Source organism: Anser cygnoides, chromosome 2 (genome assembly GCF_040182565.1).
Source record: "Anser cygnoides isolate HZ-2024a breed goose chromosome 2, Taihu_goose_T2T_genome, whole genome shotgun sequence".
Classification (NCBI taxonomy): Eukaryota; Metazoa; Chordata; class Aves; order Anseriformes; family Anatidae; genus Anser; species Anser cygnoides.
Genome location: NC_089874.1, coordinates 114,700,812 through 114,725,911, shown reverse-complemented (window position 1 = coordinate 114,725,911; position 25,100 = coordinate 114,700,812). Strand labels below are relative to the sequence as shown.

At 41.0% G+C, this 25,100-nt stretch overlaps 1 protein-coding gene across 7 annotated transcripts in view; it reads left to right on the top strand.

Annotated features, from left to right (window-relative positions):
• ZNF521 (zinc finger protein 521) overlaps nt 1–4,475 on the top strand; it is a 231,792-nt gene extending 227,317 nt beyond the window's left edge. For all 7 annotated transcript variants that reach the window (XM_066992873.1, XM_048080020.2, XM_066992875.1 and 4 more), the window contains one exon: nt 3,647–4,475. In XM_066992873.1, coding sequence (XP_066848974.1) covers nt 3,647–3,676 — 30 coding nt within the window. In that variant the 3' untranslated portion in view covers nt 3,677–4,475. The remainder of the gene's footprint in view (nt 1–3,646) is intronic.
• Nucleotides 4,476–25,100: the final 20,625 nt, after the last annotated feature.

Below are 25,100 nucleotides of genomic sequence, written 5' to 3'. Positions count from 1 at the left end.
AAAAATATTACCTCTTTTGTCCCGAGCATTTCTGCAAAGAAACCTTTTTACATTTTTTTTTTTTTTGCAGAGAAGATTCTTCCACCCAGTGTTATAATGAAATCTGTGCATTTTTTCTAGTTCCTTAGCACTAACAACAAAGATATCTCAAAGCATTTTCATCTAGAAAAGTGGTGGCATATAATTTTATAACAGCTCACGTAACAGTTGGGATTCTGGGTTCTGCTAACATATAGGTATAGGAACAGGACAAACTCATTTAAAGAGTTTATTTTTTATGAGAAATATGTTGAATTTGGGTTCTCCCAGGTAATATACCTGCTTTTCAGATAATACCAAGACAGAGAAACTGGGGAGGTCAGACAGCTTTCCTGGCTGGGTCTGTGTCTAACACAGTAACAAATGCAGTGACACACAGACCTTCTGCTTCACTGTTCCTCCATTTTGTGCATGCAAAGCTTGCATTTTTATTTGCAAACTAGGTTCTCCTCATGAAATTGTAGCTCTTGGAAATGTTAATGCAGCTATTGCTGAGGTCCAGGAAGGATTACGTTAACAAAAAATATTTTCCCTTTCCATTGCTTGAGTAGGAAATTGAAATTTTTGCTTCACAGGGAGACTACCTCATAATTAAGCAGATGTGTTTATATGCAATCAAATTTGGGGGATATTAAGTAGGGAAGCACATGATATCTCGTGTACTTCGTTAAAGATTTCTCTTTGGCAAATGGATGCAGTAATTGCTCCAAACTCAGGCAAAACTATTTTGAAGTTTCCGGCAGAGGCGCATTTTGAGCTCGTGCAGTGTACTTTTAGTGAAGGGCAGCGTGCTCTCAGAGCCACACAGGGGATCTCGACTGTAATTTCGTGCTCTCCCTGGGTGCCCATGCTCCCGTGTCCCGGCCGCATCCCTGCCGGCAGGGGCTCCAAATTTGGCTTTCCCCACCCGCGGGCGCTCCCACTGCCGGGGAGGCGGGGAGCTCGCCGCCCGCGAGGAAGAGAGAGCATCGCAGTCAAGATCCGCTGTGCGGATAATGGAGGAGGATTTTTGCCCTAAATTTTTAAACACAACACCCCTCATAAAAACAACAACAGTTCATAACTGGGATTAATGTTTGCAATTTTCAGTCACTTAGACATGGGGTCTCCAATAGATGGCTTTTGGTGGAGTAGAATATGGCTCTCCGTGGGGTTACAGAATTTTCTTTCTTTTCTTATCTCTCTCCTTCCATCCTTTGCCTGCTTGCCTTGTCAATGTTATGCTTCTGAAGTGCTTCCACTTGGTATTTTTTGCCACTCAGCCAAATAGGTATTTCTCCCTAGTCCCTCACGTTTGGGGAGCCTTAATTACTTTGGAAAGCATGTTGTGTTTTGACTGTTTATAATAAGTACATTTGCCTTTTTGAGGCCCGAGCTGCTCAAAGGATTTCATAATGTTTGTATCCTGCCCTGCCTTGCTTTTCTCTGCAGCACTTGGTTTCTTCTATTGCCTCTTCACTGTATCAAGGGAATCCCATTTTGCATCAGGGCATGGGAGTCGGGGACACCAAGAGCTGGGGCAGGACAGGCCTTAAGTCGTGCTTTAGTTTGCCTTCCTCTCATTTGGGCCTTTTTATTTTTTAATTAAAAATGTCATTGCAGCCAGAGTTATGCCTACACATCTAAAACACTTTTCGGCTGCTCTATATGCGACTGTTCGTCCAGCCCCACACTGATCATGCACTGTTCAGGCAGTGGAAAGAAATTAAAATGGGAATGACTGACATGCTTGCTTTCAGCAGATTAGAAACAAAAGGCACCCCCCCAAATATCTCTCTGCAATGTAACAACTGGTATATGACTTCACCTGCTCAGGATCAAAGGAGAAATCGGCATTCAGGCTGCTACCCCATATTTAACCTGTCCTGCGGTTTCTAGGTACTGCAGGGTCTCCAATAAGCCCATGGTGTTATGCCATAAGTGCTGAAATAAATGGGCACAACAGGATGACAAAAGGGCCTACGGTCAGGCTTAACTCTTAATTTCCTTGCTTTTGTGGTTTCAAGTCAGAGCCCATTACCTGACACCAGCCAACATTTTAGTCTGCAGTGTATTGCCACTGCTTTACAGCATTTTGAAATGACTTTATGTGAAGGATAAGAAGCTAGATGAAATCAAGTGGTAGAGTGTATTTTTTTAACACTCTGGCCTTGGATTGTCTGGAATTCCTGCCATCAGCATTAAATCATTTTGCATTCACATCTGGAAACTGCATCTTTGAGTGTCACTGGGTCATTTTCCTTTAATCTTGAGAAGGGCACTACATTAAAAATTCCTTAGTCTTACTGTAAGATCCTTTCCTTGCCAAATGTCCCATGAACTATTGTTTGTGTGCGTGCACAGTTTAGGGAGAGAAAGGAAGGGGGAGAGCTATCAGACTGGTTTGCAGTCATGCTGGATTTCACATTTGTTTTGCCAAGGCTGTTTCTGTGTGCCTTTTCATGGGTGGCTCTGAAAGGTATGCTTCAGTAGATGTTCACTTCACCGAAAATGTTGACAGCCTTCGGGGAACAAGTTCATCCTGAAGTGCACTAGTCCAAAGGGATTTGAAGACAGATTAAGCTGATAAAGCAGAGAGAGGGGACAGGACGAGCTGAGACCCAACTATGGGACGTGCCATCCATCCCATCCCCTCTGGGTCAATGGCACAAGTCTGGTGCAGATTAAGCAGGGCAAAATTCATCATTAATCAGTGGCTGTTCTGTTATTTGGAAGCAGCATTCACAGACTTAGTCCATTTTCTGAAGATCAGTTTACTTTGGAGAAGACTTAACATGCACTGGATTGGCTCCTTGCTTTTAGCTCAGTGCTTGTGTAGGATCTGAGCCAATGCAGGCATTGAAATAGCATCTCATCCCTAAAAGTGGTCGACTAGATTAGGGCAGCGGTAGGAAAGAGGGAGATACGTGTGTTTGCTGCTGCATTTGTTCGCTACCCATATGGGAAAGGAGAACTGCAGGTTCCAAGGTCCATGTTGTGCCACCTCGCATAAGGCACTGCATTCACTTGAGGAAAAATATTGGTGGTTTTTGGAGACTGATGGAAGGGCTGTGGCAGCCCCTCCTGTTTTCTCATCGGCCTTTGATCTCTCTGCTAGGCACAGAATGACTCTTGGCCAGAATATACCGTGCTACACTATTAAGGGGAAATAAGTTTTAACGTAATAAAATATTTGAAGTGATGCCACAGTCTAGGAAGCACTGTCCATTTAGCGTGTTTTTTTGTTTGTTTGTTTGCTTTGCTTTGGTTTGGTTTGATTTATAAACAGCAAGGCCTTTTCTGCAAAATAAACACACTTCTCATTTGCATAACATATAAACCATCAGGCATATGTAAGCAGACACCAGAACCACAGGACTGGTGTGCAGTTTCCCTGGGGCAGGTCTGCCCAAACGTACCTGGAGACAGTGTGTTTGCTTTCTGGTGACCTATGGAAAGAAAAGCGGTGTGAAACAGCTGGGGTCTTTTCTTTGAGAAAAGACACTTCTTCTGGCTGCTTTAAAGCAGGGAGGAGTCAAAGATATTTTCTTTCCAATACATTATTTTGTGTGATGTTGGTAGAAATGCCTATCCTGTGACTAAGCTGTCTCTTTTTGTTTTGTTACAGAATCATACGATGACCCAGCATAGCAGTTAGTGCAAGGCCCATCTCTTCCAGAGGATTCTTTGTGGCACAAAAAGGGAACACGTTTTACTCTTTGCACGAATCTTTCATTGTTAATGTATATTATTCAGAAACATTGTATTGTACCATAAAACTTGTATTATCGAAACTGTTGGATGTTCATGTGTTTGAACTTTTGAGCACCGGATAGACTTCCTGTATATAAAGTGTTGCACATGTATTATGTTGTCTGATACTAAAATGGTCTTATAAAGACAAGTGGACTTGGGCCCTATTCAAGAAGGATAAAAATAATAATAATACTGTGTGAGGGGAAAAAATAGCTTAAGAAAAAGTGTCATTTTCAAGGAGGAGGGAGAAGGTAATAGCTATGTTCCATTACAGCTCTGTTTGGCCTTCCTTTTGTTTAAACTTCGGTCTAGAAATCTCTCTCTTTTGGTATACAAACGGATGAATCCAAGACTATTTTTTATTGCTGAAGATTCTTGCAAAAATATGAAGAGACTCTTTCTCACAGAGCAGGAACCCACAGTTGAATAAGGCCCGTATATATATTTGTAAGCCTTGCGATATGACAGATAGCATTACCATATATGCAATAGTTGTTATGTAGATTGTCAAAGAATTTTTTTTTCTGGATACCATTTGAAGCTTTGAGTGTTCAAGACTTTCCTTAATGATTTCACACAGCCAAATTCTTGAATCAGTTGAACTAACCTGTATGTTACTGTTATTAATGTTTACTCTGCGGTCTGAACCTGGAGATTACTGGAATTGTTTTCCAAAAGGAAATAAATTCAGTTTACCATTACGTGTGAGCGTGCTTGTGTCTTGTCTTTTTCCTTTGAAAGCAGCATTGTTGTTATTGCTCTTGTAGTACCTAAAGGACCACCAAGATCTGGAATCCCATTGTGTCAGGACCCATGAAGTGGTCAGTAGCAGTAGGGCACTGCTCTTGAAGATGACCATTTAACTAAACGTACTGGTAGAAAACTAAGCATACTGGCCCACTGCAAAGCAATATGTGCTTTAGGGTAATATTCACTGTTTTCCGCTTTTATTTGTTTGTCTCCTTTGGCAGTTTCAACAATTTCATGCCCATACACTTGACATGTTGGTTGCCAGAGGAGTCACCGCACATCTTCTGTGTATAATTATTGGCATATTTCAACAGGATACTATTTAGTGAGTTGGGTCTAGCACCAACTACTGGGATCCCCCACTGCTCTGCCAGATCTGTTCCCTTCACATCCCTCACTCTCTCTTCTGACACGGGTAGCAGAACTGGACGTGGTGCACACTGCGAGATGATGCTCTGTGGCACCACGGCCCTGGGGGAGCTGTTGCAAAACCTCACAGCTTTGCTGGGGTCTGAATTGGCTCCTAGCTGCCTGCAGTTTTGAGAAGCAGAAAGGGGATAAAAACTAACCTTGCCTACCAGTATCCCCCCCCTACTCCAGCTCACCTACAAAAGAAGACCAAAACAACCCATTCTCCAGCTATTTTAGTATCCTATCCTATGGCTTGAATTGCTGTATTCATCCCATGGAAACCAGTGTTGCTGACATACTGCAGCTAAAGAGCTGCACATCACAACAGTCCAAATGGCTGGAGCTGCTTGCCTATTGCTGTCAGGGTAGATATAAAGTGTGATTTCCAGTTTGCTGGATGCCACATTTTGACTGTCCACAGATGGAGGACGGAGAGGGAAGAAGTAAAGTCTAAAAGTCTCAGGTTACCAGATATTTCAAGAAAAAAAAAATGTGTCATGTTTAAAACTCCAGCTTTGAGAATATTGTGCAGACTTTGCCAAATACAAAAAAGAAATTCCTGGGTTTCATATGAAAATCTCATTTGTGCTGACAAAAGGATAAATACAGGCACGAGTACACAAAGCTTGTAAAATGCCAGTTCTATTTATAAGTCAGAAAGTGTTCCCATTCTTATTCTCATTAATATATTACTCATCTCAGCCAAACTGAATGTGTTGATGTGTTCTTTATTTTTGACAGATACCTTAAAGGATATAAGACATTTCAGCCTTCATGTGTGAAAGTGTGACATATTGGTTAAGACTGAAAATAACATGCCTCTAGTAGAGTTCAAGTATATAAGAAATATTACACCCTACTGTTTTTGTAAATGCCAGAGTGCCACTGAGTTGAGACAGATGGTAGCTGGGAAAGATGCAATCTTATAATCAAAAGCTAAAATATGTCAAAAATATGTTAGCAAGCAAAACATAGCATATTACTAGCGTCTCATGTCATGACAGCTTGCAAAACATGCAAAGATGTTGAATTTCTAGATATGTAAATAAAGGAACAATAAACAGAGCAGCAGCAAACGTGATGAAGACTTTCTGCATCGATTGTCCCCACAGTGCAGTGCCGGGGAAGGCAAGGGTCTTAGGCCACGGGCAGCCCCAGGTGGCTTCTAAGAGCTGGCTACTAGTATCAAGTGCTGGAATCCTCTTACCTTTTCCAAACTAACAGGTTTCTCGGTGATACCTAAATAGCTGTTTAAATAGATTACGGAAGACATCTAAACTTCCCAATGAGAACTGAGTGTTCCGCGGGGAATTACCACAGCATTTAGAAAGATCAGCGAGAGGGGCAGATCATCTTGCCTACAGAAGAACAGACATGGCTCTCTGTGTGTGCACGTGTGCATTTCAGCTAGGGCATGCCTTTCTCTGTCCTGGGTCAGTGAAAGCTAAAAGGAGCCCCTCCTAATACCCTTAACGTAATGCGAAAGGATAAATCTATTCGGGAGGTGTGTGGACAGATTGATGGACAAGGTATCCTCTTACCTCTGAGACTGGCTTTATTCCCAAGATTTCAAGTGGACATGAGTTTTACTGTAAGTGATAGTTTAATAAAATGATTAGTCCCTCTGCTTGTTTGCCAGAGCTGTGTTTAGATAACATAACAGAGCTAAAGAAGGCATAAATATGGAATTTATATTGCGGAAGTGAAGCAATCCACCCAGATGATACCTGAGCTCAGGATTTATGAGGAAATACACTGATTCTGTATCTGAACAAACCATGATCCGGGACTAAATGGGTATTAGGCCTTTATGATATTCAGCTCACCAAAATAAGAGTTTTGACCATCACGTACATCTTCATAACCTTTTGCCTAAGTTAGACTTCCCAATCCATTTTAGGTGCTGCAGCGATCAGGGAGGCTATCACGACTTCTTAGATTCACTCCTGGTGCAGTGCTCTCTTTGTTTTCCCTGACTGAGGAGTCGCTATATTAACATTAGTCCAAAAACTCACAAAAAAAAATAGTTCAAAGACTCTGCCTAGGACATGCTAACAGTTCTCATGTCCTTCTTCATAGCGTGTAGAAAGTTGGAGCCCTCTCCACATCTCAGTGCCTAGGCTTTCATTAGTAATTCTGGCATGACCAGTCACTTTGTTTCATTACCACTGTCCTCAGCACCAAAAAGAGACATCCCTTCCATACCAACATATGGCACCTTCTATTTATAACAAGATTAAGAATTCATTCACACCTTGATTGAATCCTGCTTTATTGAGATGTCACAACAGATTCTCACAGCCTGCAAAGGGAAAGACTTACAAATGTTAATATTGTGACAGGTAGGACACATAAAAGTAAATGAATTATAATTGGTGACAATTAAAAATTGCTCAGTGTGAAAACAGTATATTGTGCTGCTGTTACAGCCGTGTCTAAGATGGGGCAAGGTGAAGGACTCTGTAGAATAAGACCATCCCTGAATTCAGAAATGTTACCTTGATTCCTGTCTAATGTGTTCAGTCATACACCGATGCTCAATTAATGTTCTTGAGCTCCTTACATCTTGGTGGGCAATGTGCCATTCTCTTTCAAGCATTTGCTTCAGTGCTCTGTAGGAGCACAAAAAAATAAACAAGATTAGGCCTATTTTACCAATTCCATTTAATGCATCCCTTTTCCCTCCCCGTGTTGCTTCCCTTGTTTGTATGCAGAAGATTTCTTTAATTATTATTATTGTTGTTACTGTTGTTAGTGGTAGTAGTGAACTATGAATGCTATAGTAATGTGCTCCCTCAGGAGCTGGGAGGCCCCCGGCCACCAAGTCTTGCGTGCAGATCTTCTTCTGTGTGTGGCACACAAAAGCCTGACAAGGTCTCACTCATGTTTCAAAGCTCTCTCTCCTTTCAGAGCTATTTGTTATTGTCTCCACCATCACAAGTTTAAAAAAGGAAAGTTAATTAAATATGGAACAAGACTGAGCAACATCTTTTAAACCATCATGTCATTAGAATTGGATCCCTCTGAGAGCTGCTTAAAAGGGTTTTGAGAACAATGACTGTTCAATCAGATATTTATGGGCATAGTTATGTAAACACACTCTTTATTGTCTATGTATATTTAATATAATTATCAGTTTTGTACTCAGACTCTCAGGAGACCCAACAAATCACAGTGTTGCTTTGAAAATGTCAGCAGAAAAGACAATTATGTTGCGAGCAAATATTCATAAATTATATTAAAAAGTCCTGTGAAAACATACCCTGTGTTGCAGAACTGCTTTTGCACTAGCAGAATCATCGCTGTCTTTCTTTGATTTAAACTCTTGGAAGTAACAGCGATGTTGCTTGAAAAAAATCTTTAATACCAAAGAGCATTCTGTTCCTGACTGGTGGGACAATGTAACTTGCAGACAAATTAAAGGGGCTCATTATTAATATGCTGGGATCTTTTTAGAGATTTCTAAATAAGGTTTATCGAAATTAGAAGCAAAAAATATTTGCACTCCAGTGGCTAGGTACTACATCACTTACTGTACTTTTCTTCTTTTGTGAGATGATTCCTGACAACTTGCCATGCTTTTTACTTCCTTTTGCTCATTATGTTTTAGAAAAAAAAAAGTGGAGAACTGGGACAGTGTTCAGTAAATTAAATGTGCCATGCTTATGCTAAACCAATACGTGTGCTGGAGTTTGATAAACACCTAGTAAGTGCCTGCAAATCATTTCTACTGCAAGATATACAATCAGCATATCAACATCTTAATTAGCAGCTAATGACATTTGAATGGGGAGGTTAACGTTAAGCACACAAACGCAGTTTATTAAAGGGCAAAATAAAATACATTGAAACATTTCAATCTGTATTTATTTTTCAGTATAAAACACCTGGGTTTTGTAGTAAGCAATCATTTGTACGAGTAGTATCCCAATCCTTTGTTATATTTTGGAATAAATCTCCAGGAATAAAATGTCTTTTCTGGTGCATCTGATCCTAGTGATCAATGGGAACGTTGCGCATGTTGGACAAGCAGAAGATAAAATTCTGCTTCTTTTTCAGGAAAATGCGTTTTATCTATGCATCTATTTTTGAGTGCACCACTACATTTTAAGTAGGCATGAGATGTTACTGGCTGCTTTATGATGATTTTCTCATTCATTATTTTCTAAGCATGTTTTCAAAAGCAAATTTTTGTGGGATGGTGCAAAGCAAAGTGTGTTCATGGCAGTTTCTGCTATAGATGCAGTACTGGCTTGGTGGTGATCTTACTGGACATCCAGAACATAAGAGAATCAATGATCCTGTGGAGAAGAATCTGCTATAGGCAGGGTGCTCTTGACTTTGCCAGCGGCATGGGTTCCAACTGTGTGTGGTAACTACTCATCACCTTCTCATGGAGTGTGGAGAGCAACGTAGAGTGCCTCCTTTACGATTTGAGATATAAAGTGGCACCTAGATGATCACAATTAAAAATCTTGGCCCTACAGGCTACTGCGCAGGCTGCGTCCAACAAGTGAGCTCTATGGATGTGTACAATCTCACAATCTCTTTGTTGTTTGTTTCTTGTGTCCTTTCTAGATGTTTGATCTCATTCATCCTTGCTCCTTGTTTATGGAACCAATTATGTTTGTTTAGACAAGTGGCTGAAAGTTCAGTAACAACATTATGTCACTTTGTTTGAACCAGTTACTTTGTCAAGATCCAATCAGGCAGACACATGATAGAGCAGCACCTTCACAAGGTGAAGTATGGTCTTCTGCGCAATAAGGGACAGCAGGTAAGTGGAAACAAAACTGCCTTAGCAGAAAATGAGGTTCCACCATCTGGAAGCCAAAAGACATACTAAGATATATTTAATTCAGGGAAATGCCCATCTTTCAGTGTTAGTCATAATTATTATTTTTTTCAGAAGTCATTGGTTAGATTTTTCCTTTTTTCTTGACTGCCATCCTTTCTTTCCTCTCATTACTCCCTGTTCTTTAATTGTTTAATGATTGGCATGGGGCAATTTTGATTTTCTTAATTACCTTTGTGAACCTGCATTTGATTTGGTGGCAAGGTCATCATTCTTGATGAACTTAAGAGTCATGTTGATTCATTTATCTTTTGGCCTATTTCACTTCCAAACACCTTTATACTTTTGTCCTAATTTGATGTGGTTAATTTTCTGACATAAAGTGAAAGATCATATTTTTGATTAGATTATATCTTCTGATGATATCTGATTCTGATGATATCTTCTGATTTGTAAATCTTTCAACCTTATTGCCAACTTTCCCTAATCAATGTTTGATTTTTTTTTTTGACTTCTGCTTCCTCTCCCACAGTAATAACTACCTACAAAGCCAACTCTGGGTTCTTTCAGGAATTCTCTACTCACTGTGAAGTCCATCTCCTTCAGAAACTCTTACTTCTCTTACAACATATGGAGGATCAGATGGGGTTTTAGAGCTCCTCCCAACAGTGCCTTGCTATTACAGTATATGTTACATTGGTATTCACAGGCTGTAGTTCTAGCATCATAAGAAGAAGGACTGCCCATTTCCAGATTTGACAGCTTATGTTTTTAATGTTGTCTGGGGAGGAAATCTGAATTAAACTTTTGATTTAATCATCAACTAAAGCCAGTCAGTGTCTTACCCTATTTACAAATCATCTGATTTTTAAATCCTGAGTCTCTGTTCTGTCAATGATAACGTGTTTTCAGAATCTTTCAACACTTCCTTAATTGCTAAAATTTGCAGACAAAAAAACCACCCATGCCTAGCTGTCTGCCAGTAGTTTCCTTGGTCAGGCTTTTCAATCTGTTGTCTTATAGAGTTCTCTCTTCAGAAAACTTTCAAGGAGAATAGAGGAGAAGATTAAAGGGTTATCCAGAGGTTACATTCAACTGTTTGTTCATTAGATTCCTGGCTCATTTGGTTGTTCAAAGGAGTGCCTGAACATATGAATGATGTTGTAATATTACCCATATTTATTTAATGCACACATTTTTCTCTGGCCTGACTCGTGTCAGGCTTAGAAAGACAGAAGCCAATATGAAAATGTTCAAGCCTTTTCTGAGGGAGCGACTGCTAATTATCATCCTCTCCTGAAATTCCTTTTCTTGTTTGCTTGCCTTGAATGTAGGGATGGAGTGCAGCTTCCGAAGCTTGGCAAGTATCAACCAGTGCGCTCAGCACACAGCACCATGGCTTTGCTCACTTCATTTTTTACTCTACCCAAGGTTTCATTTCCTTTTAGATGCTACTTGATGCTTCTGTAGCATTTGGTGTTACTAAGCAAGAGCTTTTGTTAAGCATAAAAAATACTTGTGCTAATCTATCTGTGGCAACACATGCTTGAAATGTATCTCATTTTTCTCAGCATGAGATACTCAGCATCTTGGTATTGAGACTGTATTTCTGCTGTTACCTAATTTGGTCTGAGTTGGCCTAAACATTCATCCAAGAAATGTATTCTTTCTATGCCCCTTTTGGGTTATGTTATTCCCTATTCTCACTGTAAGCTAGGAGTTGGTTGCATGCATTTCTTCTGCAGTATAGGTCAGTCCCTGCACGAAAAATCACATGCATTTTCATTATTTTTCTGTTTGTTTGTCTTTCCTAGTCTTGGTAACTCTGTCGTTTTCAAGGATATGCCTGCACACACATATGCTGCACACTTCCAATGGAGGCACTTTATTTTGGGGCTCTTCTCACCCAGTGGCCTGGCAGCAGTACTGGCCAACAGCAGATGACTGTGGAAAAGCGTAAGGCTAGGGCAGGGGTATATCGACTTTTCTTTGATATAGTTTCCTGTCCTCGAATGACTGCTGCCTCAGGACCTCCTCAGCCAAAAATGAGTCTTGCTGTTTGACAGCTTTGGGTGATGGCTTTCTTTCTTAATCAAATTAGGTCTTGGGGCATGTATAAATGTCCAGCACACACAGAATCCTGGCACGGTGAATTTCATTTCTTAACTACGCATTGCATGAAGAAATATTTCCTTTTGTTTATTTTGAACCTTCTTACTTTAGTCTCGTGACAGAAAATAAATGACCTCTTTCTTCCCTGTTCACCTTCTCTTTGTCACCCAGGCCTACTCTACAGACCTCTGCCATGACCACTTCCTTTCATCCCTCTGGTCTTTCTCCCTGCTCCTCAATAAATGAAAGAGGTCACTACAAAGCACCACAGACCATGCCTCCCACCAAAATCCAATAGCCTAGCCTTGTGACACAGAGGGGCACAGAGGGCAAATTTCTCTTTGGCTTAAAAGCAGATGCTACATCCACAAGGTATGACACAGCACAGTCCTATACAGAAACAATATGTAGGGTCCCCAAAGCCACACAACCAGGTTAGCACTGCCTCTCGCAAGGGCTAATTAACTCAGGACTAATTAAGAGCATCATACCACACTGGCACAGCCATCCAGAGCTTGCTCTCTAGCTACCAGCTTGGGGATCTCCCAGCAGTATGGCATTCGGTATGGATATGTCCTCAGGACATTGCCTTGCATGTGGACCAGAAACTGTGGGGGGAAGCTGTGGGGTTGATTAGTCACTCATTTACAGTACTTTTAGCTCTGAGCAACTCTCCTGAAGTTATTGAAATTAAGTGGTATAGTACCACTACAATGCAGTAGAAAAATCAGGTGCAAAAAAAAAAAACAGGTTTTGTATACGTGCATCTGTATACAAATGTATGAACTGCAGAAGGATAACATTAAAGTTGCAAACTCAATAAATAACATTTCTTTGTAACTGCCTGTGCATAGGATAGACACCTCTCATGTGTGTGCTAATGCTCCCAAGTTTCCTCAGGAAAACAGCCTCGCCAGGTGCACAAGAGGGCATTGACCATAAAATAAGCAGTAGCTTCATATTTGACATTACCCTCAGTGTTCTGCTGGCAGCTCTAGGTACTGCTTGCTGCGTGCTGCTGAAGCCCTCCACCAAAGTCAGCATTACTAATTTCCCCCAAGCCCAGCTTTGGTGCCTCTGCCCATGGGATGGGTTTAGTGTCCAGTCTGCTCAAGTAATAGGTATTGGCTTCCCACATACTGAGGAGAGACAGCCTTAGCCAAGACCACATTTTCAACTCCCTTTTGATGTGTGAACCACTACATCTTTTCCAGTGGAGGAACAGGTTGTGTGCAGTGAATTTAAACCTTCTGAAAATATTTTTTCTTTTTCTGTTTCCTTTTCATGCACCACTAGAATCCATCCCTTGGCTCAGGCAAACCTAGTCTCCCCTGCCTGCTCCCTGCCTACAATTTATGCTCTGTTCCTATGGTCTAGGACCAGTCTCCATCTTCCAGAGCCCCCACATCTTTCATAAGTACCAGTTTCCTTTGCCTAAACATTCCCAGGATCATCTGAAGTTATGGCCAAATGTGCTGTTCTAGCTTTAACCAATATCCATATTTCTCATCCCAGACATCCCTACCAATATGAACACCCTTCCAGCCTTATTTATGTGCCCAAAGAACACAAACACACTGAAGCAATTTGCCAACTGGGGGCATATTTTGGCCCATCACAGTAGTTTGAGGTGCTGCAGGTGGAGCTTGGGAACAATGGACACCTGAGTGCAGCATATGTACCCCCAGGATGCTACTTCCCTGCACTGAGATGTTATATATTTAAACAATTTGAAGTTAATTAAGAGTATTGGCTTGGAACTAAATCAGGAATCTCACACATCTGTGTTCCCTTCCTAGAAAAGAGGCAGTTTAAAGAATGCCTGAAGCTAAACACATTATTTTGTACCTTGCGAAAAAAGTTTTTTTTTCTTCCTCTTTTAACCTACATTGCTAGATGCCTACGAACATCTTTTTAAAATGCAGGGTGGTTTTTAAACTGATAATGAAAATTATTATTTTGTATGCAGTTTAACTTCATCCTAACATCAGACTGCATAATTTAAAATGAGTTTTCTTCATATACATAACATGATAACATTTCAAGACTCTAAGTCTCCGGCGTATTTAAATGCCGGTTGGTGAGGGTTCGCTTTAGATCCAAATCTCCAGCGTCCCAAGCATGCTACTTGAGCCTCCTGATAGCTAAAACTAGTTTCAATGGAATCTTCTCCAGCAGGCAGGTTAGGTTTTGCTTATCCTGTTTTAAATCAGATAGGTTATGATTTTTATGTCTGCTATGAAAATGGCTTTGATCACACCTTTTCATGCCACTTTCACCTAAGCACTTTCAGATGTTCCCAGCCCCAAAAGATTTGTTCAAAGGTCTTAAAGAAAAGGGAAAAATTGCAACATCAGATTTTCAGGCATTCAATTGTCACTTTTGATTTGCGATTTACATTTGACATCATATTCATTATGGGCCACTTTATTTTTACTCACTAAAATGAAATGTTTTGTAACAAAACAAGAAAAAATGTTTTTCTTTTCTTAGTTTGTAGTGGCACAAGTGCTACAGCACAGCCCTAATAGTATTTTTGTGAAGGAGCATCATGCTGACAAGGCTGACACAAACGAAAGGAGGTACTTCTTCACCCAAAATGTGGCTATGCTGTGCAACTCCTTACCACAGGATGGTGTGAAAACTAAAAAGAGTCCATGGGTTAAAAATAAAATAATCAGAAAAAGTCACAGAACAAAATGACCAAGTATTCAATTTGAAAGGACCAGCTCGCTGGGGAGGGCTGGGAGCTGCAAAGCACTGCAGCTGGCAAAAGCCATCGGTCACCAATGGGTGCAGATGGGATGCTGGGCTACACGGGCCTTTCATCTAGCCAAGCATTGCTATTTTCATGTTCTTCTGTTCTAGGATAATGAAAGTACAGCTTCCAACTTGATCCAGGTTCGAAACTTTATAAAATACAATAACCAAGGACATCTTCGTGTATATTGAAGCAGCACAGCTGTAGCAACTTGATGAAGATGTAAGGATGCAAATTGCAAAAGCAAATGCTCCAAAGTGCTTTTAATGTGGAGGGAGCAAAAAACAATCCTCACACACCCAGCGGTGACACAGAGAAGGTAAGCAAGCAAGAAGCTGATAATGGTGAACTGCTGGTGGGTGAGCAGGAGAAGTAAATGTGTTTGAACTAGCAGAGCTGTAAGTTACGTAAAAATAAGAAACAAACACAGCACAGTACAAATATCAACATGGAAGGCCTAATTCAAGCTCTCCTATCTCCCCAAGTGGAAAAAACTTTGCTGTAGGTTTACGTTTTGTCAGCACCCACACAGTGAAGCCAAAGGGAATAACATTTGCTAGAGGCAGGAGGGAGCTGGATAAGGAAGAAGGCTGGAGATGAAGAGGATGTGCAAAATATCCCTTCTCCAGCTCATCTCTGCCACTTTTCATGCTGAAATTCCTCTTCCACCATGTCATGCTAATGGCACCTACATCTGCGATGGTCGTGGCAGAAGGAATGGGGCTGCTAAGAGCAAACTCGGGTTCACTTTGCTTTCTTTAGCAGAGGAATCTCTTTAGTGTGGTCTGATTTGTCCTTTAGAAACCAATGTTCACTGCATCTCTGAAGAACAGTAATCATTTAGCAGATCTCTGCCATGCTGCAGCTGTTTTGAAATACGATAAGTAATTACAATTAACTACCACTGTAACAAACATCTGTATAAATAAATTCACATCATTCATCACATTTGGATCAAGACATATTCCACTGTAGAGTATCTTTCCTCAAAGACTGGACCAGAAATAAGAAAACCACTATTCTGTGTTGTAATAAAAATTCAGCAGAGACTTCTCACCCTGACCTAAAATGTATAGCATCGACTTAAATAAACTAAGGAGAAGCCAAAAAGAAAAAGGAGGGTTTGGTTCTCTGCAACATCCAGGTTTTGGTACCATGATGTTCATAATACCTGGGAATATGTAGAGTAGGCTGATGAATGTAAAGGGCAGGGCTTTCGGCTAAGGTTGCTCTATATTAGAGCATGGCAACAGCAGGAAAACAATTGCATGTACAGGACCATACCACCTGTAGTGGTATGTGGCAGAGCTGCTCCTTCTGCAAAGCCCATGCATGGGAAGGTGTTTCCTCTACAAGCCAACCAGGCAGAGCGGAGTGTCCAACATCACAGCCTTGCAGATGCAGAAGGGAAATTCACCATGTGGGACGTGCCAAATGGAGAAAGAAGATGCAAGGTTCCTTTTTCTACGCACCATTTAGCGAAACAGCATAAGGATCAGGATGTTTACAGCCAAGAGGCATGATATGAAACTTGAAAAACCATTGAGAATCACTTCTTTATGAGTTCACTTGCTTTACGTAAGTCAGTAGTGCTGTTTGGATCTCTCCAGCTGCTGTTGTTAACTAGTCACTGTCATTAGTTACCTTGAACGCCTTGGAGATGTGCATGTTTCAGTATTTGCTAACATTCGGCCACCTATGGCATTTGCTTATGTATAAAACATTTACACATACTCAGTGATTACAGCAAATGTTAGCTGCCACCTATAAACACACTATGGCATTCTGTGAACAGTGACAACCAGTAGACTATTTCATGAATGTGGACCTAGGCTGAAACATTATTTGTGTGTGAAAACCCCTTTCCAGACATTTTAAGGCTGCAGCTAAAGTAAAATAAAGCCAGATGCTGATAGTGACTGGACATCGTATGTCTGGTGTCCTCATCCCCACAGCCACCAACAGTGAGATATTCATAACCATATGGAAATGGACATCCTTTGTGTGTGTAAAGCTGAGCATTCGTTTCTGCCAGTCAGGCAATGTCATCTGTGTGTCATTCTGCATCCCTCAGAAGGGCTCAGAAGAGATGTTTCCACCAAAGGGTGGCCTTGGGAGCCCTGCAGCAGAGGCAGGGGCTTCATCCTGCTGGGGATGATGGAAGCTGCTGGTGGAGCTCTTCAGCAGCCCAATGAAGTGGTGCACACTAGTCTCAAATGCACATTCGGAAAGCAAGTGAAAAGCTTTCCTAGGCAGACTCTTTTGCAAAACTGATCGTGCAGGAGGGAAAAAGAGAAGTAATGTCTTACTGAAATCTCCTGCTATACATTAAAAATACAGGGCACAGGAGGAAACATCCTGAGTATTCCTCCCCAAGGTTACAGGTTTAAGATCAAAGCACTCTGAGATGAAGAAAGGTGAGATCCTGCTCCTCCTGCGCTCCCCAGTGCCAGCGGCTACACAAGAGGCCAGATAGGTGACTGCTTTGGCCAGTAGGGCTGGGATTTCAGGACTGCTCGTGCAGGCATGTGCCTTGCTTACATTAGACGATGCTCACGCTGGGGACCAGCAGAAAGCCAGCCTCGCAGCGGTACGTGTGAGCACGTAGGCACCCGAGCCAGGCGCGGAGGAGCACGTGTGCAAAGATGCTGCACCACACCACTGTTACAAGCCACGAGCCCCAGCCCTCGAATTTCGCAGCCTGGCAGACCTCAGCTGGCATCCAGCTCTCTGCAGCTCCCTGAAGGGGAGCCTGATTTTCTGTACAGCTTGATTAATATTGCTAATCGCCGCGGCCACTTGCTAAGGGGAAACAAGGAAACAAATTGAACCCCCCCAAACAAACCCAGCTAGATTTCTTCTTTCAAGCAACAGTGCCTGCTCCACAGGACACAGAGGTTGAGAGGCAGAGCTCATCTGGTACAAATAGTCATTCCTTAGTGTCATTGACCTGGCCAGGGCTCCAGGAAAGAAAGAGATGTAGTGGCTCCAAAAATAACCTTTAAAAAGTCTCCTGGTATCTGTTAAGAAAGTATAACAGAAATGTAGTAGACTGCTCCTCCAAAAATAAAATGGAAACTGAAGAAAAATGTATTTTATTTTTTTCATTATTTCTCTCAAGTCTTCCTTTCCTTGTTTCATATCAAGAGAGCCTATATTACCAGACAGTATTTTTAAGCCTATTGGATGGCCTGTTACATCTAACAAGGTAGGAACAGATCTCATGGGGTAAATCTACACTGTAGGACCCGTGTAGGTGCTTCTGAGCTCCTGGGAAACCTAGACTCAATTTGTGGGTATGGGGGGAGTCATCTTCTCATTTCTCCCTCACTTTTGCATCTTTATTTTCTCTGTAAGGGAACTTCAGTGCCCAGGCCAGAGGGAACGGTAGCATCTTCCAAACAGGTCTTCAATATGGACAACGAGAAAACCAAAGCTTAAGATCAAGCTCAGATCCACTCTATTCACAGCCCTAGATAGCCCACACTATCCCCAAAAGTCTATCTTTTTATCCAGTCTCTACAAATGTCATGTCTACCCACAGTGACAGCAGTTTTGCTATTTGCTATTAGTTGTATGCCAGTTGCCTCATTGTCACAGTACACACATTCCAGGGCACAGACCTAGATTTTTTTCAATGCAAGCAGCCACTTGGAGTCTCTCGGTATTTGGGTGAGTCTGAGGTAAGGTAACATTATAGGTTCTTTGGAACCGGTTACCCACGTGTTTTAAAGGTGAAAGGTACTGCAAACCAACAGCAAACACCCCCTGCTAGGGAAACCAAGGATGGCCATGCCGAAATCCCTATCCTGTTGAGATACTGATTGCAGAAGGACACTGATAAACACTTGCTTTTTTAATTGATGAAGCAGTAATATTTCCCTTTGGGGATCCCACCCCATTCTGCTTGTCCTTAATTTTTCTTTGCTTAAAAAAACCTGAGTTGTTGGGATGTTTCTCTATGCATTCAAATCTCTCTGGAAATCTGGTACAGCAGTCAGAGAAATAGTTAACAAACCATGTGTGCAAGGGGAAGAATTAGCTGTTGGAGTGAACTGCTGGTTCATTTCACAGTACCCCTGTCAGACAGGGGTAAGAGAAAAAGAAGAGGGAAACAGGATGTCCTGCTTCCTCTAGTGGGTTTTAGCTAAAGGTTTAATTGTCCCCAGTTTCTTACCATCCACAGTCTGTGCCCCAGCAGCCAACCTACTTTCTGGGTGACAGACAGTGGAAACCAGTTAGAGAAACAACCGTAATCTGTGACAGACAGGTTTTGTCACCTCAATGTTGTTTTCCCTAGAATGACAGGTTGCTAGATAGGGACATCTGTCAGTGTGGAAAAAACAAAAACAACAACAACAAGAACTAAACCCCAAACCATGGGGGCTCTTGCTCCTGACTGTGTGCAATTTCCTGGCTGGAGCCATGGGGAGGCTGCAGCCCTTTCAGCCCAGCCGCAGCCATGCGATGTCTTGTCTCCCAGGTCAGGTATGTGGCCAGCGGTGCTTCCTACACTCTTTTTGTTCCACACTCATTTCCTGGCCTGCAACGCCGTGCTCCGCAGGGACATTGCACATATCAAAAATGCAGGGTGAAGTTGTCTAGAAATGGAGACAGGTTGTTTTTGGCAGGAGGCCCTTCAGCCAGAAACATTTTACCAGAAGAAATATGGTCGATATTTATGGAAAGTAGGATTCGACTTTCAATGGGGCTTATGTTCATAAGTCACTTAAGGCCCTTCTGAAAATCCCACCAATAATTCTTAAATTAAACAAGTCAGCAATTCCATGCAAGCTGAAGAACGAAGCGCTGTGTCCCACTCATGGATCTGAGCTAAGCAACAGAAGAGCCAAAGAAATCCTCAGAGGCTTGACATGATCACATGGAGTGCTCATACATTTTTATATGTGCAGTATGTGACATGCATCACTCAAAAGAGCCTAAAGAGCCATTACATTCCAGCAAGTACTGGAAAGACCTTGGCAAAATGTATCATCTGGCCTCTTGTACTCACAGTGCAAGATTTAATGACCGCTGATTCATATTCAGGCTGGATCGCAATAATTTTTAGAATATGTCTGGAGTGATAAAGGGTTCTGCCATTAGAAATATATCTTCACAAGACTTTGTCCCAATCCTGGCTGGTTCCTGTTTTCAGCTGATGGTACAAAATATTCCATTAGAGTAGATGAAATTTTCTTTGGGCATTTTCACAGGATGTGAAATTGAGTCCAGAGAATCCCAAGCCAGTTCAAGCCAGTTACTAAAATCAGCTATTCAGACTGCCACAGACATATGCAAGACAGCAAAGAAGGCCAGGGACTGGCTGCCTAGGGATCAGCTCTGCCTCAAAGGACCTGGGGATCCTGGTAGACTTCAGGCTAAGCATGATCTGCAGTGCGCATTGGCAGAAAGGAAGGCAAACCGCAGCCTGGGCATTGCCAACAGGAGCATCTAAGAGTGTCCATGGAAGGAATTACTCCCCTTTACTTGACACTTGTTGGAACACATCCAAAATACTGTGCCCAGAAAGTACAAGAAAGATGGTGAACTCAGTGAGTTCAGTGGAGGCCACCAGGATGATTGAAGCTGGAGCACTTCTCCTGTGAGGAGAGGCTGCAGGACTGCAGCTGCTTCAGCATGGAGATGAGACAACTTTGGGAGCACCTAACAGGCACCTGCCAGGGGCCTGAGAAACGGCAACTGTCCCATGATAGTCAGGGGCATTATCAACTGCAATCAGAAATATAAATGACCCTGGAACCCCATCCCAGAGTCATCTACCCAACAATTAACTGGGTAAATTTGAGGAGAGTTGTCACTGATTGCCAGCAGATTGCTTAACTAAACAGCAAAGTTGTTCCTTTCCTTAAGAAATACAAAGTGGTGAAGAAAGCAATGGAAATGGATGCTTGAAATAATTAATGTTGGCAAAATGATGACTTAGACACCACAGAGCATAACTCCCTTCACAGTATGAGTTTAAAGGTCATGAAGCAAAGCTTTGAAGGTCTCCTAGGCTTTGAGACCACCTCCGGTGGTAAACTCAGTTAAGACCATTGTCCAACCAGCACATAATGGCAGTTAACATGGAAGATAACAGGGTCCAGTTCTGAAGAGCATCAGAAAAACTCCTTCCAGCTCTAATAGCCAATACTGGTCAAGTACTTACAAGGCCTGCTAGATGTAGCAAACAATGAACAGAAGGGGATGTTGAGGGAGGGAGCTGATGGACATAAATTGGTATCTGTAGCTGTATAAGAGTGCTCTCCAGTGGTAACAATACTCTCACTCGTTGTGTGAGTCAGACTATTATTAAGGAAGAGCAAGCCCACTCGCAGAACATGAGTGGCTTTGGTAATCTTTGCAAGAGCTGTCTGGATAAATACACTCATGATTCTGGAACTGCGGTCTAAACCAGCAAAGATTTGGGGATATTTTACAAAAGGAAGCAAAAATATTCAATGAATTCTTAGATGTGAAAAAGAAAGGAAAGAATGAAGTGTTTGTTTGTTGGTTTGTTTATTTGTTTTTAATGGCTTTGTTACTTTTGAAACTAGGGCTGGAAAGGCAGAAAAGGTTTCAAATTAGTTACAATTCTAGGAGAAAAGACAAAAACTCTACAGAAGATGGCTTTTCAGATATTATCTATAATCTTACTGGGTAACTTTCATACAACAAACAAAAGCATGGTGCACATTGTAAGAGCTCAGAATGCAAATGACTGAAGAATAGAAAGAAAAAAACAAAACTAAACAAAACAAACAAACAAAAAAGCACATTAAACCAAAGGCATGTAGCTGAAATGAGGGTTGTCATCCTCAGTCGTGACTCTTGGGGATGCAAAAAAAGACATAAAGACTGCTCCTGGAACTGTAAAGAAAGAAAAGACACACATGAAATCTCAACTCCACACCAACAAGCAAGAAGATACTATGGGAAGACAGAGTAGAAGAAGCTATGGCAAGAAGACGTGGCAAGCAGTACTTGAACTCAAGTAGCAGCCAGCACTGTGAGAAAAGGGGAAGAAGGAAACACATTGTATGTGTGGAGAAGGAGAAAATAAACGAGGAATGATTTTCTGGAATTTCTGGAATATTTTGAAGAAGAGGGAGAGGTACCTAGCAGACAGGCTGAAAGAGATAGTGTGTTCTCAGCACAGCTGGCTATCACAAGTTACTGGGAACAAAAAATATTGATATGTTTTTCTCAGATTTGTTGTCCATGGGTTATGGACACAACAGGACAAAAATAAAGTCATAGCTTGGACCAGGTGAAATGAAAATTTCAAACTGCCAAACTGAGGTGAACCCCTGCTTGCTTTGAGTAGTCACCCTTTTTGCCTGGGTTCCCTATTTTGAGATAAGAATAAATGGGATTCTTTTTCTTTTCTTTTTCTTTTTCTTTTTCTTTTTCTTTTTCTTTTTCTTTTTCTTTTTCTTTTTCTTTTTCTTTTTCTTTTTCTTTTTCTTTTTCTTTTTCTTTTTCTTTTTCTTTTTCTTTTTCTTTTTCTTTTTCTTTTTCTTTTTCTTTTTCTTTTTCTTTTTCTTTTTCTTTTTCTTTTTCTTTTTCTTTTTCTTTTTCTTTTTCTTTTTTTTTTCTTTTTCTTTTTCTTTTTCTTTTTCTTTTTCTTTTTCTTTTTCTTTTTCTTTTTCTTTTTCTTTTTCTTTTTCTTTTTCTTTTTCTTTTTCTTTTTCTTTTTCTTTTTCTTTTTCTTTTTCTTTTTCTTTTTCTTTTTCTTTTTCTTTTTCTTTTCTTTTTCTTTTTCTTTTTCTTTTTCTTTTTCTTTTTCTTTTTCTTTTTCTTTTTCTTTTTCTTTTTCTTTTTCTTTTTCTTTTTCTTTTTCTTTTTCTTTTTCTTTTTCTTTTTCTTTTTCCCTTTTTCCCTTTTTCCCTTTTTCCCTTTTTCCCTTTCCCTTTCCCTTTCCCTTTCCCTTTCCCTTTCCCTTTCCCTTTCCCTTTCCCTTTTCCTTTTCCCTTTCCCTTTTCCTTTTCCTTTTCCTTTTTCTTTTTTTTTGTAGTAATTCCCTACACATGTAAGGCTGGAAGCTGGTAAAAGTGGGAGCTGTAGGCATTCAGGGAGGTTACTGTCAAGAGGAGAGATTGAAAAGAGAACATTAGACTTGAAACCTTTAGGAGATAAACAATCTAACATGATAAAAACAGGCCATCAGCAAGAGAGTTAATTGTGGAACATAGACATAGTTTTGGTTTGTACAGTGTCCTAGCAAATTCACAATTCATAGTTTAATAATCACATTTACCCTGATAGTCAAACAAAAGCAAAGCACGGCTAAGAGGAGAAAACATCATTTTAGGAAAACTTCTACTGGCACATTAGGAGATGCAGATATGGACACCGGTCCTGACATCAGGAATGCTCTTATGGAGACAGTTTGTCAGGATAAGACAAGGCCATAAGGTTTTTAACACCTCCCATAAACAGAGCTGCTTTTCTGCTACAGTGGATGGCACTACTGGTCCACCCCAACTCTACAGGAGTACAATATTCCCCTTGTATAATAATTAACTCCTCCATGTCCTAGATGACTGAAATTTCTTTTAGGCAGTAAATGAGCAGGTCAGTTTACATATACAGTTGCTTTCAATTACATGCCTCACTGTACTGATGATCTATAGCAGCAGCCCTTTTTAATTTTTAATCTCTTGCTAAACAAGGCATTACATTGCCGGCCTTTGGCCCTCTCCAAATAGCCTTCAATTTTATTTTTTTAAATATAGAAAAATAGGAATTGTTATCTCATTTAATATTGTTGAAGAAGACCAAGACAGAGATTAGCCATTTGTTTATCTAAAACCAAATTTTAGTCAAAGATATGCAGAAATTACATTAGCTTCGTAATCCTTCCAAGAGGGGAGTTACATTATTCATGTGAATGTTAAATATATTTTCCGTAATTTTGTTCATGTGAACACATTCTTGAACCACTACAGTCAATATTTTTATCAGTTTCAGATGTAAAGGCATGGAATTAAAATAATTCAGTGGTTATCTGTGTTGTCTAATACTTCTATACAGTGCAGCAGTCATCAAAGATAACAACAGCTATACTACTGGTACTGATTTGAGTGTTCTGTGTCATTCTTTTTGCACTATTGTTTCATTTCCTACAGTTCACCTTGGAATGCAGGAAGCAAACCTGATTTTATCCAAAGGGTTAATAACAAGAAACTTGCTTCCGAAACACTTCTTAGATTCTGAGGCACAACCGATTACTTAAAAGGATTTGGTAGACTGCGCCTGCTGCTAAGCCTATGAAGAAAGATAATTTGTTATATTTTAAAATGTATTCAAGCCTATAAAACCACTGGTCTTCAGGGACGGGTGTTCTTCATTTCAGATATCATGCCAAACTCTGACATTTGGGAAAGAGGCTGTCTGAGATGAAGTATAAACGAGGGGCTTTTATGAGAGATACCAGATAGCCTTTAACAGAGAAGTATGTCCACAATGTCTTTAAGTGTAAATCTGGCTTTGCACTGCATTGTTGGTACTGTTACGTCCTACGGTGCTATAATCTCCAGCAACAGCAACAAAAGGATCATTCTAGCTTTTGTCTTTGCTGGTGGAGCTGCCAGCCTTGTCAAATTGCATAACACTGTTGTATGTCTACTATGTACTGGGTGGGGACTACAAAGTTATTCTGCTTGTTTTGTTAGCCAGAAAGCTTTATGCAAAGCTATTTCCATATAGAAACCGTGTTATTATTGTACTGATAAGTCAACACCATGGATATGTACTACTAAAAAGAGCAGCAAAGTATTTGCCTAAGAAGTCATCTGGGAAAAAAAGAAAAAGAGAGAGAGACAAAAGAAAAGGGAAGAAAAAAAAAAAACTAAAAAGATTTTTGATAAATAAAATTTAAAAAAAAAAACAAAGGAAGGAAGAACATTGAGAAAAGCCAAGAGCCTGTAAATTGTCATTCTTTGGGGTGAAAGTCAAGAAACAGCTATGCTCAGTTGTCTCAAGTCTGGAGCCAGTGCAAACACCAACAGAACAGGGACAGGCCTGAAATAAGAGGATTTCTGTGTTGCTGCAATACCTGCTCCTTCACCAGAGGGTGCGGTGCAGTGCTGAGTGTGACTGGCAGTGTTTTGGTGCCTTTCCTCTGAGCATATCTGAAAGAAGATCACAATGTCAGTCAACATCTGCTCCTACCTGCCATCCCCTAGAGCCCTGACACTGCTGCTGAGGCAAGCTGCAGACCAGAAGGAGTCTCAAGGGCAGCCAAAATGTTTGCTTGGCTTTTGTGTCGGCAGGCTCCAGTCCATAGAGAAAGGTTCATGACAGCAGCAGCTTGTCCTACTTCATGCAGTTTTAAAACCACAGAGTAAGGGGAAGGAGGACACTAAATTATTCTCAGTGACTTCCAGACCTTTGGGACCATGCCACGCAGGGGTGGGGGCCACCAGCTTGGCTGCAGCACAAGGGCATCCCATGATGCAGGGCTATGCCCTGCATATATCAGGCAGGATA